Source organism: Megalobrama amblycephala, linkage group LG7 (assembly GCF_018812025.1).
Source record: "Megalobrama amblycephala isolate DHTTF-2021 linkage group LG7, ASM1881202v1, whole genome shotgun sequence".
Classification (NCBI taxonomy): domain Eukaryota; kingdom Metazoa; phylum Chordata; class Actinopteri; order Cypriniformes; family Xenocyprididae; genus Megalobrama; species Megalobrama amblycephala.
Genome location: NC_063050.1, coordinates 56364398 through 56383530, shown reverse-complemented (window position 1 = coordinate 56383530; position 19133 = coordinate 56364398). Strand labels below are relative to the sequence as shown.

Genomic DNA, 19133 nt, shown 5'->3' with positions numbered 1-19133 from the left:
AAAAAATGCCCTCAGTGGGGCTAATTATGGAAGGAATTCTTCCCAAGTAATTAATTCCTCATATTCATATTAATTTCCAGGTCCGTCTCCTGAAATGCCAAACCATTTTTTGGGTCACTCCTTGTCAAATGTGACCTTCGTAGATAACTTTTTATTGCTTCAAATTCATTTGTCGCTGTTTCATTCATTAGGCTAACATTGCATATTTATGCCACTGTGTTTATTGCGTTTATCTGTCACAGTCAGAGAAATGCAGTGAGATGCTAATGACAGGCCTCGTGTCTCTGAATGCATGACAATGACCTTGACATCATCGTGCTGCGGGAGCGTCTTCATGTCATATGCTTAGCGCGGAGGTTCACGGCCAGCGTGTGAAAAAGGACGTTCTGAATGAGCGTGGCAGGAGCTAGCCAACCGTTACCAGGCTGCTAATGAACTCATTTATTTAGAATGGCCGCTCTTCTCTGCTCTGCTCCTTAGATGTGACAGAGAGCCCAGCATCAATCATTCTAATGGAAACCTTCTAGTCGGTGTAAAACAGGAATAACACTGAATGAATGCGGACACCCTCAGTGCTTATAACTGAAGCACAGGATCAGTTTTAGGTCTGCAGAAAATGCATTTCATCTTTATGACTTGCATCGGTTTACCGCAGATGCATCTGACATAATGGAGTGAGACTGTAAAGTCTTTCTTTGTTACATTCAATATTACTCTTCTTTAAAGGCCTTTTCACCTGATTCTTATCAACATCCCCAGTGCATTAAAATACATGGAAAGAAATTCAAGAAACAGCGTTGCATGTTCTGGCCAGAATATATGCATATATATATATATATATATACCTGTATGTGTGTGTATATATATATATATATATATATAAATATATAAAATGCTTGACGTTATGCTTGTGTTGAAGCCAGACGACATTTGAACAGGCCTTTATTTTTACTTCCATAACAAGCTTCTAATGGCTGGTTTACATGGTTTCTAGCTGTTCCAATCTGGTCCAAAAACTTGAAGAGAAAATTAAAAAAAAAAGCTAGGAAACCATTTTCACTCAGAAATTGCTTGTAAATGTCACATATAAATGCAAAGAAACAACATGTACCGTAGAATTAAATTTGACATTTTAAAGTAGAAAGACTGAAAAAGTCTTTTGTTTTATTTACAGCTTTGTAAAATCATTTTTTACACTGTAGATGGCTGATCATCTGGAAAGACCAGCTTAGGTTCTGCCAGTACTGAATCACTGTTTCTCTTCTTCCAGATGCACCGAAGTTCCAGACTAATCAAAGCATCTTCTACTCATGGGAGGGAAACCCAGTGAACATCAGCTGCGATGTGAGGTCCAACCCTCCAGCGACGATGCTGTGGAGACGAGACCGGTTTACCATCTCTAGTCAAGGGACCAGCAACATTCGCATTTACACTGCAGAGGGACGATCTCTTCTGGAGGTTCAGTAACATTATAGTCATGCACTTTTAGTACTTCATTGGCGACCGAATGTGTATCTGTAAGTCTCTTGAGTCTATGGCAGCCCATAGAAACTTGTGGGAAAATGATGAAATTTGGCACATAGATAGAGGACAGTCTGAACATTAACCACAGCAATTTAGGAGTCCCTACCTCAATCCCTCTAGCGCCACCAGCTGTCTAAATTTGCACTCACATTTATGCTAATAACTTGAAAGTGAAACGGATATTTTGGGATACTATATTTTATGAACGCATTGGCCTATCATTACGAAATTTGGCATGTGTCTTTGGCATGATGCCTTGAAGGAACGCAAAAAAGTTTTGGGACAGCGCCACCTTGTGGTCAAAATTATAACAAAAAAAATGCAAATAGCTAATGATAAATTTTACTTATTATAATTAAACCAATTTTCATCAAATTAGACCATGCCGGCAAAAATTTATGGATTGTGTGTTGATAGATAAAACCGTTTTTGTTTAACACATCAAAGAATTTGAAGCCAAACTGAATCTAAGGCTGTATCTCTGCAACGCTTTGCCCTATTGACACCAAAATTTGTGTATGTCATTATCACCCCAAACTGACCACACCACATCAGTCTGGGGACAGCGCCACCTATTGGTCAAAAGTAATAAGCAGTTAAGTAGTATTACAAGTGATTGTACTTATTATTTTCCAACCATTTTGTCTAAAATCATCAACAAATGTCTTTAATTAGTCATGTTTATTTATAGATTTTAAATTGCACATAAATTTGTTTTAAAGTTGTTAAAAGATTATTACAGTGTTTTACAAGAAAATACTATTTCAAAATTGCATTACTTGCATTTCTTTGTAGTTAATTGTGAAATTTACTAGCAATTTCTAAGTGAAAATTGTTTCTACACCAATTGTTTCTACACTTTTTTATGGTGAAGTTGACTTGAAAGACAAAACTGACTATAAAAGGTGGTTTATACTACTTAATTGCAAATTAATTGGCTTAATTTGACACTTTTAGTAAAATTGACTGTCACTGCAAATGATGATGTTCTTCCTCAGTATTTCTGCCTTGTTTTCCAGCACAAATATCTAAACATTCTTAAATCAAGATACATTTACTTGAGAAGCAAAATTACTTAAGATATTAAGTTTCGTTTTATGAAAAATGTATCAAAATGAATTGAGTTTAGGCTTAAAAAGTTAATTCAAAGGGAAAACAAGGTTATTTTTCTGACTCCATTAGCAGATATTTTCAGCAAAAACTCACTTAGTTTTAATAAATTGTTCAGAAAACAAGGCTTAATATTTTCAGTCATTTAGCACCTCAAGTAAGTGTGTTTTGATTTAAGAATGTTTTGAATGTTTACTGGATAACAAGACAGAAATACTGAGTAGGAAATGTATTTTTTGCAGTGTAAAGCATATGTTTCAGGTCATGATATTTCTGGTGAAGCAGTTCGACCAAGGAAATCTTTCTGGTTAAACTAAAGATGCTGGTCAGCATCTTGTTGAACCCAGTTAAAATTTACACACAAACTTCTAGTTTCACATGATTTCACAATATTCTTGCACTCATTTTCTCATTCTCCTCACCTTTGGTTTGTCTGTATCCACAGGTCACTCCGGTATCCGACAGGGATTTTGGACGCTACAACTGCACAGCCAGAAACAACATTGGCGCTCGATACCAGGAGTTTATATTAGCACAGGCAGGTGTGTGTTTATCAGTAGTCCTTTTTCATTTTTAATACATGTTCCTGAACTTTGAAAGATATGTACAGTTTTGTTTGAATCTGTACATATCCTGATTTGTTTTCCATCTGTGCAAGTATTTACCGCTTACTGTTTTCAAGCATTTCATGTTGACTTTAAGGATGTATTTTAAGATGCAGATGAAGCCTGATTATGTTCTTGAAATGATTTGGTTTGAGACGAGGCAGAATGTTAACCTGAGAAACTGGTTTGCTTTTGATTTAAACGTGTAGTGATGTGCTCAGCATTGATGTATTTTTTTTAATTTTCCATAACAATATGTTCATCCCATCTGTGCGCTGCTAATTTCACTGAAGCTAATCTTCTGTAGTGCCGCGTGATTTACTAGAGAGTTCACTAATATAGCAGAGTACTGTCCCCATTTACTGTAGAGCTGCTTAATATACCATGAAGAGGAGCAGTTCACTTCAGAGCAGACTTCATTGAACACACACACACATACTTGTATATATGGTTTACAGGGACTCTCCATAGGCGTAATGGTTTTCATACTGTACAAACTGTATATTCTATCCCCCTACACTACCCCTACCCCTAAACCTTTTTTTAAAGTGTAATTTTGCTTGTATAGAAACACAATGTCTTCATAAAGAACCTCTACTTTCATCTGTTGTCTGATATGGAGTTTCTCAAGGCTGTGGATGTGTTTTTTCTTTGACATTATATGGGCCATTTCATCATGAAGGCCAAAAGCATCTTCATTTACATTCTGGATATCTACATGCTGGATATCTATACTGTTATGGACTGGGTAATGTGTTAGGAATGAAAGGATGCCACATCATTTGATGGAAATGAAAATGATCAACCTACAGAGGACTGAATTCAAAGACACCCTGAAAATCAAAGTGAAAAATGATGCAGCAGGCTAGTTCATTTTGCTAAAATATCATTGCAGCAACTCAAAATGGTACTCAGTAGTTTGTATGCATGCCTGACAATGTCGGGACGTGCTTCTAATGAGACGACGGATGGTGTCCTGGCCTCATGGGGTATTTCCTCCCAGATCTAGACCAGGGCATCACTGAGCTCCTGGACAGTCTGAGGTGCAACCTGACGTTGTCGGATGGACCGGAACATAACGTCCCAGAGGATTCAGGTCATGGCCATTCAATGGTATCAATTCCTTCATCCTCCAGGAACTGCCTACATACTCTCGCCACATGAGGCCGGGCATTGTCGTGCACCAAGAGGAACCCATGACCCACTGCACCAGCGTAGGGTCTGACAATGGGTCCAAGGATTTCATCCCAATACTTAATGGCAGTCAGTGTGTCATTGTCCAGCCTGTAGAGGTCTCCATGTACGTCCCGCCATGGATATGCCTCCCCAGACCATCACTGACCCACCACCAAACCGGTCATGCTGAACAATGTTCTCCACAGCTTCTCCAGACCCTTTCACGTCTGTCACATGTGCTTAGGGTGAACCTACTCTCATCTGTGAAAAGCACAGGGCACCAGTGGCGGACCTGCCAATTCTGGTGTTCAACGGCAAATGCAAATCGAGCTCCACGGTGCCGGGCATTGAGCAAAGGGCCCACTAGAGTACATCAGACCCTCAGGTCACCCTCATGAAGTCTGTTTCTGATTGTTTGGTCAGAGACATTCACACCAGTGGCCTGCTGGAGGTCATTTTGCAGGGCTCCAGCAGTGCTCGTCCTCTTCCTCCTTGCACAATGGAGCAGACACCGGTCCTGCTGATGGGTTAAGGACCTTCTACAGGCCCTGTCCAGCTCTACTAAGTAACTGCCTGTCTCCTGGAATCTCCTCCATGCTCTTGAGACTGTGCTGGGAGACCTTCTGGCAATGGTACCTATTGATGTGCCATCCTGGAGGAGTTGGACTGCCTGTGCAACCTCTGAAGGGTCCAGGTATCGCCTCATGCTCCCAGCAGTGACACTGACCCTAGCCAAATGCAAACCTAGTAAAAAACAGTCAGAAAAGATGAGTAGGGGAAAAAATGTCAGTGGCCTCCACCTGTAAACCCATTCCTGTTTTGGGGGTCGTCTCATTGTTGCCCATCTAGTGCACCTGTTGTTCATTTCATTAACACCAAAGCAGCTGAAACTGATTAACAGCCCCCTCTGCTACTGAACTGACCAGATCAATATCCCACGAGTTCAACTGACTTGATGCTATTCTCTGATTATAAAGTGTTCCTTTAATTTTTTTGAGCAGTTTATATGCTAATATGCACATATGTTGCCAACTTGCATATTTTTAATGGTTTAAGCCACATTGCAAAACATTGCTTTTATGTACACTACCATTCAAAAGTTTGGGATCTGTAACATGTTTAATGTTTTTAAAAGAAGTTTCGCCTGCTCACCAAGGCTGCATTTATTTCATTAAAAGTACAGTAAAATCAGTAATATTGTGAAATATTATTACAATTTAAAATAACTGTTTTCTATTTGAAAATATTTGAAAATGTAATTTATTCCTGTGATGCAAAGCTGAATTTTCAGCATCATTACTCCAGTCTTCAGTGTCACATGATCCTTCAGAAATCATTCTAATATGCTGATCTGCTGCTCAAGAAACATTTATTGTTTACAATTGTACAAAATATTTGTGTACAATATTTTTTTTCAGGATTCTTTGATGAATAGAAAGTTCAAACGAACAGCGTTTATCTGAAATCTGATCTTTTGTTACATTTTAAATGTCTTTACTATCACTTTTGATTGATTTAATGCATCCTTGCTGAAAAAAAATATTAATTTCTTTAAATTCTTCTCAAAAAAATACAAATAAAAATTCTTAATGACCCCAAACTTTTGAACGGTAGTGTATAATGCTACAGAAGCTTTGTATTTCAGATAAATGCTGTTCTTTTGAACTTTCTATTCATCAAGGAATCCTGAAAAAAAAAAGTACACAACTGTTTTCAACATTGAAAATAATCATAAATGTTTATTGAGCAGCAAATCATCATATTAGAATGATTTCTGAAGGATCATGTGACACTGAAGACTGGAGTAATGATGCTGAAAATTCAGCTTTTCCAACACATAAATAAATTACATTTTATATTATATTCCAATAGAAAACAGTTATTTTAAATTGTAATAATATTTCACAATATTACTGTTTTTACTGTATTTTTAATTAAATAAATGCAGCCTTGGTGAGCAGACGAAACTTCTTTTAAAAATATTAAAAATCTTACTGATCCCAAACTTTTGAACGGTAGTGTATATTTTAATCTGCGATAGTTTCATTTTGTAGACTTCCATATAAAAATGGCAGAAACAGTAGAAATGTGTTTATAGGAGAGTTCACTCATACAGTGACAAATGTGTTCAGTGCCGAGAGTGATTTCTCTTCAACAGGAAGTTGAACTGCAGACTGCATCCTGTTGAGCGATGATCTCTCGTCACTCACTAACACGGCAGCACAAATGATGATGTATTCTGAGTTTCTACAGTTTATCTGATGCTCTGAGTTTATTCTGCATTCATGTTTTATCACAGGACCAAAAGTCTGTCGGCCTCTTTATTTCACTCAAAATGAATGAAGCTGCCGGTCACACGCACTTTACCATCTACAATAAAGATAAACTGCAGGTTAAACAGCATTTGTTCTACACTGTGTTGTGTTGCAGATGTCCCGTCGAACCCGTACTCTGTACGGCTCACCGCCGTCTCCCAGCGTCTCGCCACCGTCACCTTCATGAAGCCCGACTCGCACGGCGGCGTCCCGATCAGCTATTACATCATCAACTACAAAGACACGAGCACGCAGGATTGGAGGACAGTGAGATCACATGGAGTTCAGAGTGAGTGTCAGCTGTAGGGCGGGGCTTGATTTTGTCTGTGGGGAATTGATTGGATGGTTGTGGTTTGCTATTGGTGGAGCTCATGTGAGTGGCAGGTGGCTCCGCCCTCGTCATGTGAGGGAGGGGTTGCGAGGAACATGAATTTAAAACAATTATGATGTGCAATGATGAATAATTTGGAATAAATACTGCAATATACCTTTTAAAAAACACAAGAATCGTCCATTTTGATTTCGTGGTGACTTTAATAGAGTCTGGAAACAAGAACAAGAACAATCTCATTTCTGTGTGGAAGAAAGAGCTAAAATATTAAAAAGATCTCATTTGAGATGCTTCTGTCCTCAGAGCAGAAGTGATAAGCTTTGCAAGTAAAAGCAGAGAGGAAATGCATGTTTACCGCTTTATGTTTTTCCTGAGAGCCATTATCGCTTCTGGAAAGAGCCGTGTTTGCAGGATCGGGATGTGTTGACAGTCAGTTCAATTACGTTTGGTGCAACTAAACACATTTTCTCTTGCTAAAGCAGCAGCGGTGATAATGACTTCAAGCTGTTTGTTCATTAAACTGTTTTTACTTTCGTCCAAGTGATTCTTTTCTGTGCATTAAATCTTTAAATAATGTTTATTGGGTTAAACGTAATGGAAAACGCTAGTGCGAGTCGTTATATTCCTCAACTTTGCGTCGCAGTCCTGCAGAAATGGAGAACAGCGAGTGTTTAGAGTTCAAGATCAGATTCAATGAGTCACTCTGAAAATGTCCTTTTTATGCTCTCAAGCTCAAATATAGAGCATAATTACTTCAATTACATCCACAGACTCTTTGTGGATTTTTAATTAAGAACTCAATGTTCTTTGACTAAGTAATAACCGCGTTCATTGAGTCGCTTCGTTTTTATTAGTGCTTTCTCATGTAAATTAATGAATGCAATCATGTACAATGGCTAAGGTTGTGGATTTGCTGAAGTAGTACGTTAATGTAAAAATACATATTCTGTGTTTGACTCGTTTCACAATTATCACAGCCTCTTTCTCAGCGTTTAGTACTATTTATATGCTATTAAAGGTTTTTTTAGTATTTAATAATATTATATTATAATGATATATAATATGATATATAAATTAATAATAATGTGTATATAAATAATAATAATGATATATAAATAAATAATATTATAATGTTAATAATAATAAGCTTTTAGTTTTTTATTTTAATTTTAGTTTAAGTTTTAGTCATTTTATATTTGTTTTTTTTTTTTTTTTTTTTTTTCAGTTTTAGTTTTAGTAATTAAATTTCAGTGTTAAACTGAGTTTTTTAAGTTCTAATTTTTAATCAAATATTTATATTTTCATTTATTTCACCTTCATTTCAAGGTGCCCTAGATCCAGTTTTCACAAGATGTAATATAAGTCTAAGGTGTCCCCTGAATGTGTCTGTGAAGTTTCAGCTCAAAATACCCCATAGATTTTTTTTTTTATAAATTTTTTGGGGCATCATTAAATATACGCCGATTCAGGCCGCGGCCCCTTTAAATTGCACGCTCCCTTAAAAATGAAAATAGCGACGGCTCTCTTGTCTCCATGAATACAGTAAGAAACGATGGTAACTTTAACGACATTTAACAGTACATTAGCAACATGCTAACGAAACATTTAGAAAGAAAATGTATAAATATCACTAAAAATATCATGGATCATGTCAGTTATTATTGCTCCATCTGCCATTTTTCGCTATTGTTCTTGCTTGCTTACCTAGTCTGATGATTCAGCTGTGCACAGATCCAGACGTTAATACTGGCTGCCCTTGTCTAATGCCTTGAACATGGGCTGGCATATGCAAATATTGGGGTCATACATATTAATGATCCTGACTGTTACGTAACAGTCGGTATTATGTTGAGATTCGCCTGTTCTTCAGAGGTCTTTTAAACAAATGAGATTTATATAAGAAGGAGGAAACAATGGAGTTTGAAACTCACTGTGTGTCTTTTCCATGTACTGAACTCTTGTTATTTGACTATGCCGAGGTAAATTCAATTTTTGATTCTAGGGCACCTTTAACAATAACGCTTGCACTAACTAATATAAACTTTTCTATAGATATTAAACTGCTGACACTGATTATTGTGTTATTGAAAATATTGTTATTTCCTTTATAATAAATTGTTTGCATTTTCACTTTGGATGAAAGTTTGTGCTAAATGAATAAATGTAAATGTAAAAAATTTCCAAGATAGAAAATGATCTTCTGTTTTACACCCAGTATTTCCTGTAAATGTGATGCTTATTTTCACTTAGAAATTGTTGAAGCAATTATGTGATTTATTGAGATCAGAATTGAGCATGAATGAAAGCTGGACAAAAGAAGAAGCTCAATATACATTCTTTCTTTCTTTCTTTCTTTCTTTCTTTCTTTCTTTCTTTCTTTCTTTCTTTCTTTCTTTCTTTCTTTCTTTCTTTCTTTCTTTACATCTTTGATTGTTTGTTTGTTTTTATTTGTTTACTTGTGTCTTTGTTTGTTTGTTTATTTATATCTTTATTTACCTGTATTTATTCACTTCTTGGTTTGTGTTTCTTTATTTACTTACATCTTTAATTATCTTACTTACTTATTTATTTCATGTCTTTGTTTGTTTGTTTACCTCTTTATTCATTTATTTATTTATTTACTTCATTTTTTGCATGTCTTTCTTTTCGTTCCTTTGTTTGTCTATCTTTATTTATTTATTTGCATCGTTCTGTTTCTTTCTGTTTCTCTTTCTTTACTTCTGTATTTATTTATTTACATCTTCATTTATTTATTTACTTCTTTATTTGTTTACGTCTTATTTATTTATTTATTTTTAATTTATTTTTTATTTACGTGTCTTTGTTTGTATTTATTTGTTTGTTTGTTTTTCCTTTACTTCTGTATTTTTTATTTACGTGTATTTGTTATTTTTATCTTTTTTGTTTCTTTTTCTTTATTTACTTGCATCTTTCTTTCTTTCTTTATTTATTTACATCTTTCTTTGATTTTCTTTTATTTATATCTTTGTCTGCATTTACTTATGTATTTACTTTTTGTTTGTTTTGTTTTCTTTACTTTATTTTTAATTTATGTCTTTGTTTGTTTGTTTATTTTTTGTTTAATTTTTTTATTTACTTTTCCTTCCTTCCTTCTCTCCTCTCCTCTCCTCTCCTCTCCTCTCCTCTCCTCTCCTTCCTTCCTTCCTTCCTTCCTTCCTTCTCTCCTCTCCTCTCCTCTCCTCTCCTCTCCTTCCTTCCTTCCTTCCTTCCTTCTCTCCTCTCCTCTCCTCTCCTCTCCTCTCCTCTCCTCTCCTCTCCTCTCCTCTCCTTCCTTCCTTCCTTCCTTTCCTTCTTCTCTCTCTCTCTCTCTCTCTCTCTCTCTCTCAGCCGCAGTAGTTCTGGCCAGCCTGGAGCCCAACACGACGTATGAGGTGAGAGTGGCGGCCGTCAATGGAAAGGGTCAGGGTGAATTCAGCCACACAGAAACCTTCCAGACGTTACCCATCCGTGAGTTCTTCCTCATCTCTCTCTCTCTTCTGTTCATCCCTCCTATATTCTGCTTCTGTTCAGTTACTGTCACTCCCGTCACTAGCTGCGTTTGAGAACAAGGACATTAAGACCTTGCACAGTGTGTAACTGCATCAGCAAAGTCATTTTCTGTAGATTTCAGTGTTTCGCTCCTGCAGTGAATGTTTTTAAGCTCCTTCATCACTATAGTGCTGTTTCTTGTAGTTTAAAGTAGCTGTCACCAGTGGCGGCTGGTGCAAAAAATATTTGGGGGGGCACAAAAAAAAAAAAAAAAAACAATTTAGAAATGCAGGAATGAATAGGCTAATTGTTAAATAACCATTTAACAAGTGATATAATAATGTATCTATCTAAAACATGGAAAATTCAGTATTTAAAGCATGCCATAGGGCTGAGATCTAAATAAATAAATAAATCTGTATTTAATTAAAAAAAAACAATTTTATTTAAGATCCTGCCCAATATTGTCCTAGAAACAATGTTCATATTGAAGGCTATAAAAACAAACATGAATGTAATTGTGTAGTATATGCTATAAATTAGTGCAAAAAAAGGGGTCAAATCACATTAGGCCTAGGCTACATTCTAAAATTGTACCTTTACAATCTAAAAACAAAATGTTTTTTGAAGCAGAAATTAAATACAATAAACTAAAAATGAAAATAAATAAAAACAAAAGAACAGACTAATAATTATTATTATTTTGATTACCCTACAATAGTCACTTTACACAGTTACTGCTATCGTACAAATACACTTAGTTGTAGGTTCGAAATTCTACATAATTATGTTCGTCAACAAATATTTTGAGCAAAATGTATTTTACTCAGATTGAACTCCGTCTGTTCGGCGCGCGGCGGCGCTCGTTCACGGAAGTTTGTGCTTGCTGAAGGCTCGTCCACGCCTGACTGCAAAATGGAAATATTTTCTCGACTTTCTAACTTTTATAGATGGAGAATATGTCTGTGAAAGTCATGAGTCCGCCATTGTCACATAACATTAATTAAAAATCGCGCCACTACTGGCCAAGCCCTCATTTGAGCAGTATGGGGGCGACAAAAAAATCGCCCATTGCGGATAAGAATTGAGGACGCTGATTGGCTAAATTTTATGTCACATCTTGAATATATTTATATATTGAATAGGCATTTGACTAAATTCTACAAAGACCCACCTCCTTTGGGCGATTTCTCGATTGCCCCTCAGCTGAAATTGAGTGGTGCACACAGAGAGGACATATGGTGATTGTGAAAAAAAAATATTTTCCACAGATGATTTTCTAATATATTACATCATACAAATATACATTTAAATAATTTATATGATTATAATTTTGCGTGTGTGGTTCAGGGAGGGCGGCGCCCTAGCGCCCTCTATTGGCCAGCCGCCACTGGCTGTCACATCTTCATTTCGGTCTGATTGTGTCTGTTTTCCTCCAGGCGAGCCGAGTCCTCCGACGGTTCACGGACAGAGAGGCGTCGGGAAGGCCTACAGACTGGGACTGATCAAACAGGACGACGGTGGGATGCCTATCGTCGAGTACATCGTGAAGTATAAAACGGTGCGTTCGCTCAACAACAAGAGATCACAGCTAACAAAAGTACACACTAAAAACACTTTTCTAATCGTCGCTTTAAATCGCTTTTTAAGGACTGCAACAAATGAGCTTCTTCCGGGGTTAGTGACATCACTAACCCTAACATTTACATAAACCCCGCCCCCGAGAACACACAACAAAGGGGGCGGGGCCATGTTGGGCTGCTTTAGAGAAGAGGAAGAGTTGTTGTAGTAGAGTGTTGTGTAGTTTTACACCGGACTGCTTCACAAACGAGGGTCAATTCAACACAAAAGATGAACATGACGGCACATGCTAGTGGATGAGTTGAATCAACTCCACAGCAACTACATCAATTTATCCACTAACCATTCAGAAACGTCTAAAAGTTGTAACTTCTTCCTGAGTCTCTCCATCAGTGTCGACTACGGTTTGATCAACTTTCGTCATTTTGGCTGCGTGAGATTCTCCAGCTTTGTTGTTGTTGAGCTGTTAAAGCTCCGCCCTCTTCTGGAAAGGGGGCGGGAGCAGCAGCTCATTTGCATTTAAAGGGGCACACACAAAAACGGCGTGTTTTTGCTCACACCCAAATAGGGGCAAATTTGACAAGCTATAATAAATCTTTTTCATAAAATCTTTCATGTTCGAGGTTTATAAAAACACATGTTGAGTTTGTACTGTACAGCAGGACACAGAATAGCCACAGATTCTGGTCCTAATTCACTCTGCGTTAATCTAAGCTGAGCGCTGTTTCTGAAGCCTCGGAGGCTTCCAGCCGCCTCGAGCCGTGTGGGTGGCTGAATCTGTAATGTTCCCAGGGAAAAATTCTGCTTTTTCTCCGTCCGGCATACAGTGAGTCTGAACGTGTTCACGCTGTGGCCTCATTTGCTTAAAGAATACGGATGCGTGAGAGAGTGTGGAGAAACGCTTTGAAGTCCTTCTCGTCCCATAAAGGAACTGCGGGGGGTGATTCTCCATGAGTTTTCCTCTCCGTCACGGCTGTAAGCAACAAAAAGAGCCGACCTGAGCTCAATACACACAATCACACGCGCAGTTTTGTGGGACTCTTGAATAACAAAGATAGTGAAGTCTATTTTAGGACCATTAAGATTGAGATTAAGTTATTTTTTTACAATTTATCCTCATCAGGGTCAGTGTGTGCCACAATATTCCTCATTTAAATAATTCATGCGCAGAATAAAGGGGCGGGGCCTGGTTGAGTTAGTTAGTAGTGTGTTGAAACTGGTGGTTATGGTAAGGGGCGGGGCATTTCCCAAACACCAATCACAACACACTGCTCCAACCGACCAATCAGAGCACATTGTGCTTTCAGAAGGAGGGGCTTCATAGAGACAGGAACTAAATGGAGCGTTACTGACAGACTGGGAAGAGAGGAGCTGCAACAATGAGGAAAATAATCAACATTCAAGCAGGAAAACCTGTTCTAGACAACAACATCAAGACTGAATAAGAGCATAATAGGACTTCTTTAAAGTTTTACCTCTTTTCATGATCCACTCAATTCCCTATTAATAATATCATGTCTCATCCTAAATATATGGAAGCTGCACTTCAGGTTTACTTTAAAAGAGAAATTAAAGGACCTTATTATCTCCTTCACTTGAGAAGCTGCTGTTGAAGTTGCCGGTGTTTTTATTGAAGATCTCACACTCCAGAGCTTTATGGGAAGTGAAATCTCTTTAAAGTGCTTTACTAAAGCACTACGGATTGGAGCATGTGATTGTGGATTTCCGCAGACAGACGGTGACAAAACTGATGAACTGAAAAAGATCAAATATTTCCAGACAATAAACACAGAGACGGTGAGGAAGAGATTTCAGGAAGTGTCAGGATGAAACGGGATGGAGATGATTGGAACTTTCTGCCTTTATTTCTTCTTTAGATCTTTGTTTTTATTCTCTGTTATTATGCATTTTTTGCCCCATTTCATATTGTGTTTTTGATGCGGATCAGACTTGAAACGTTCAGCCTGTCATTATTTACTCATCTTTCTCATGTTTTTTCAAACACGTATCTTTCTTTCTTCTGTGGGAAACATTTGAAGACTGAAGATCCAAAAATTACCTGAAGCACCACAATAAAGTAGCCCACATGATGAAGCAGGGTTATTATCGTAAATAATTAATCGTAAAAAATTAAATAAATAAAAAATTGTTACTTGAAATAAAATAAACGTTGCTTGAAATAAAATCAAGTATCAAAAAATGTGAACTTATTTTATTTCAGCTACATTTGTCATTTATGTTTAGTTTAAATTAAGTACTAAAATAACTAAAACTATTTAAACAAAAAGTAAAATTAATAAATACTTTATAGACATACTTAAAAACAAAATCACTAAAACTTTAACTAAAATTAAAGTTTATATATATATATATATTAAATTATTATAAATAATACTATGTATTTTAAACATTGCATTAATATTTAATTTAATTACTATTGTATTTTATCCCCATTACAGTAATGAGAAATTATAGTATTTAATATTTTTATTTTTATTTAGTTTTTAATGTTATATTTTTCATTTTAGTCTGTTTTAGTAATTTCGTTGTGCATTTTTGTCGTTTTCATTTGTTTATGTAAGTGTGTATATATATATATATATATATGTAAAAATAAATTCTAATTCAAAATATTAACAAAAAACTCAATGATACTAAAATAAGTCATATATCATGCTTTGTGTGGGAAACAGACTCAAATTTGGGTCATTTTGAAATTACACGGTAAAAAATGATTTTCAGTATTTGTTATCACAACATTTTTTCTTGTCAAATCAACTTCAATAATTACGGAAGAGGATTAGGGCCAAGCAATAATAAAAAAATAAAACCATCTCGAAATTAAAGTTGTTAAATTTCGAGAAAAAAGTCGAGATAAAATGTTGAGAATAAAGTCATTAAATTACGAGAAAAAGTCGTTAAATTACGAGAACAAATTCGTTAAATTATGAGAAAAAAGTTGTTAAATTATGAGAAAAAAAGTCGTTAAATTACGAGAACAAATTCGTTAAATTATGAGAAAAAAAGTTGTTAAATTATGAGAAAAAAGTCGTTAAATTACGAGAACAAATTCGTTAAATTATGAGAAAAAAGTTGTTAAATTATGAGAAAAAAAGTCGTTAAATTACGAATTTGTTCTCATAATTTAATGAGTTTTTTCTCATAATTTAATGAGTTTATTCTCAACATTTTATCTTGACTTTTTTCTCGAAATTTAACAACTTTAATCTCGAGATGGTTTTATTTTTTTATTATTGCTTGGCCCTAATCCTCTTCCGTAAATAATGAATATAGTTCAGAAAACATAATATTTTGAGTTTCTGTTGATTAAACCAATTAAAATAATCTTAATCCAAACTGAAAACAAGATTATATAGCTTATTTTTGGTTTGATATAAGATTATTTTGCTTACCCCACTGGCAGATTATTTTGCTTGTTATTTTTGCAAAATTAAAACTCACTTAATTTTGACTTATTTTTTCTAAAAACAAGAAAATAATTTTTACTTGCTACAAGAAAATGCTTCTTGATTTAAGAACCTTAAGATATTTTGACTAGAAACAAGACAAAAACTCTTAAGTAAGAACAGCATTTTTTGCAGTGTGAACTCAACATTTTAAGGCAACCAGGTAACTTACTTTTTTAAGTTAAACCAACAATTCTTTTTTACAGTGTAGAAGTACAGTAAGACTGTTTCTGTGATATTGATGAGTAGCAGTATGATAGTAACACATATTAATGAGTGACATGAATGAAAGTCGTGTAGTTGATGCAGGACTCTGGTGTTTGTGTGCAGGATAAAGAGGAGCAGTGGATGACGAAGCTGGTTCCCGGCATGAATGATTTCGCGCTGCTGCAGCCGCTGCAGTGGAACACGCGCTACAACGTGGAGATCACGGCGCGCAACGTCAAGGGCCTGTCGGAGCCCACCTTCTTCCAGTTCCTCATGCCGCAGAAACCCGACATCACAGGTACACACGCGCCCTCGCTACTAAACCTCATGCCTTGTATTATAACATGCAAGCAAAAACACGCTGTTTTCGTGTGTGTATCTTTAAATGCAAATGAGCTGCTGCTCCCCGCCCCCTTTCCAGAAGAGGGCGGGGCTTTAACAACTCATGCCTCGGACACTCCAACAGAACAGGAGAAACAGTTACAATGTCAGCAGATCATGACCTGATGCTCTAATAGGCATAAAATACAAAACACACCTGCATCCTGACATACAGAAGGCTGAAGTATGTACTTCCCCATCACCTGCGGACGACATACTGTAGTTCATAGTGTATGTTAACTTTGTGAGCAAACATGTTTTATTAAGGTCTTGAGAACTTTAAAGATCTCGGACAACAAGTATTCCTGGCCTGATACTGATATCTGGAGATGTTCGCAGCGGCTCGGACGTGTCAGATAAAAACAGAAATGTTAAAGTGAAGTCACGGCAGATCAGGGCAGTTTCAGGTCTCCAGGTAGCGTGAGATGAGACGCCTCCGGCGGATCCGAGTCTGAGAGCAGATCAATGCGCCGGAGCGCCTCGGTTTGATTCGCTGATGCCGTTTGAAGAGGAAGAGATGACCAGCTGAACATGTTGACCTGCGCTCGACTCACTTCACAAACTCATCCTGTGCTTCTGGAGGCCAAGAAAACAAGATGTTATATTTATCAAGCCTGTTTTAGGACCATCAAGATGTTTTACATCCACTGAATTTTTTTCAATACTTTTTATCAATGGCGATTGATGAGGTGTAATATGATCTGGACAGGTTTTGTGCATTTCCCAAACACACTCACACACACTTTTCAGCTCTTTGTTGTGTGAAAGCGTGTGTTCAGGTTGTTTTCTTCTCTCATTAGCGAATAGAGCTGTCTGGAGCAACAGCAGTGTCGAGGAAAGAAAATAACACTTTTTTCCTTTTTTAGACTCACCTCATCATTTATTGAGTAAAAGATGCTACAGCTGTACCTGCAAGAAATATATATACATACCTGCAAACTAGTCGCTTTTCGGCGAAATTCGCTGTTTTGAATCAAAATTTCTGTGAATCGTGTAGATCCAAAGTGTTTTTTTGTTTTTGTTTTCCGGGGGTGGGGGTGTCAGGGTGAGTTTGCAGGCACAATAAACCTCACAAGAATCAAAAATGGTCCACTTTCCCATAGACTGGAGAAGCGAAACCGTAAACGTCTCGAGCTGTTGTGATCTTTTTTGCCACTCTGTGGCGTGACTGACACGTCGACATCACTGTAGCGCTTCAAGGGTTAGTTCACCCAAAAATGAAAATTCTGTCATTAATTACTCACCCTCATGCCGTTCCACACCCATAAAACCTCGTTTAATTAAGATATTTTTGTTGAAATCCGAAGGATCGATGAGGCCTGCATAGCCAGCAGTGACATTTCCTCTCTCAAGATCCGTTAATGTACTAAAAACATATTTAAATCAGTTCATGTGAGTACAGTGGTTCAATATTAATATTATAAAGTACTGAGAATATTTTTGGTGCACCAAAAAAACAAAATAACGACTTATATAGTAATGGCCGATTTCAAAACACTGCTTCATGAAGCTTCGGAGCGTTATGAATCTTTTGTGTCGAATCATGATTCAGATCGCGTGTCAAACGGCAGAAATCACGTGACTTTGGTGCTCCAAACCGCTGATTCGACACACTGATTCATAACGCTCCGAAGCTTCCTGAAGCAGTGTTTTGAAATCGGCCATCACTATATAGGACGTTATTTTGTTTTTTTGGTGCACCAAAAATATTCTCGTGGCTTTATAATATTAATATTGAACCACTGTACTCACATGAACTGATTTAAATATGTTTTTAGTGCATTAATGGATCTTGAGAGAGGAAATGTCATTGCTGGCTATGCAGGCCTCACTGAGCCATCGGATTTCATCAAAAATATCTTAATTTGTGTTCTGAAGATGAACGAAGGTCTTTCAGTTGTGGAACGGCATGAGGGTGAGGAATTAATGACAGAATTTTCATTTTTGGGTGAACTAACACTTTAAGTTCAAACAGAGGAACCGATCATCTCTTGCGTTTTACAACGCAAAATAAACATGAATGAATGTAGGATAAATGAATACCGAAGGTATGTTGAAAGATCCAGTACAACTTACTGAAATCCATATCATGTCATATGTAACATTAATCGATCAATCATTGTTTCAACCACAGAAAAGTGCCAATAAAACAGCTTGTAAAAATGTCACATTTATCGTAACTTGTTAGTCAAAAATGAACTTAGAGAGGAGCATTTTGATATATATCCACTGTGACTATAGGCCATTGCATATTCATGTACTTAATATGTGCTTCAATAATAAAACCGTTTTATGACCGCCACCATTTAAATGTTTAGGCAGATTTTAAAAACGAGTAGAAACATAATTATCTAATTAAACATTTGTTATAACGTTATTATAAAAACTTCTTTATGTGTAATTTATATGTAAGTAGCTTACAAATCAATGAATTTTAACCTTTAATATTATAATGAAGTACCAGCTGTGGTTCCCTGTATAGTTTCCAGCATTAGTTGAGAGATATTTTTTCTTTGAGGAAATTTGCCTTGTTCTGTACCTGATAGGCCCCAAATTAATCATTATTGAACTGAAGGTAATCAAAACGAAATCAAATTGCACGCTTCTGAATCAAAATCAAATCCAATTGTGAAATTTGTGTCATTGCCCAGCCCTAGTGTCAATATATATATATATATATATATATATATATATTTTTTTTTTTTTTTTTTTTTCACTTGAAGCAAATGTTGTTTTTTCCATTTATTTTCTTGTCAGAGTGCACCAGAATGCTTAGTTTACATGTTAAAATCATAAAAATTTGACTTTGTAGACATTTCACCTTTTTCACCATATTACATGTTATATTATATTGTAACGTAATATTTATATTATGTTATAATATAACATTTAATATCACAATATAACTCTATATAAATATATAACACACTATATAAACTATATAAAT

General features: G+C 36.2%; 1 protein-coding gene across 2 annotated transcripts in view; it reads left to right on the top strand.

Annotated features, from left to right (window-relative positions):
• zgc:152904 (uncharacterized protein LOC767777 homolog) overlaps positions 1 to 19133 on the top strand; it is a 299456-nt gene that overhangs the window by 263270 nt on the left and 17053 nt on the right. For both annotated transcript variants that reach the window (XM_048198199.1, XM_048198198.1), the window contains exons 10-15: positions 1271 to 1458; positions 3080 to 3176; positions 6846 to 7019; positions 10410 to 10529; positions 11990 to 12111; positions 15929 to 16103. In XM_048198199.1, the coding sequence (XP_048054156.1) occupies positions 1271 to 1458; positions 3080 to 3176; positions 6846 to 7019; positions 10410 to 10529; positions 11990 to 12111; positions 15929 to 16103 (876 nt within the window). The remainder of the gene's footprint in view (positions 1 to 1270; positions 1459 to 3079; positions 3177 to 6845; positions 7020 to 10409; positions 10530 to 11989; positions 12112 to 15928; positions 16104 to 19133) is intronic.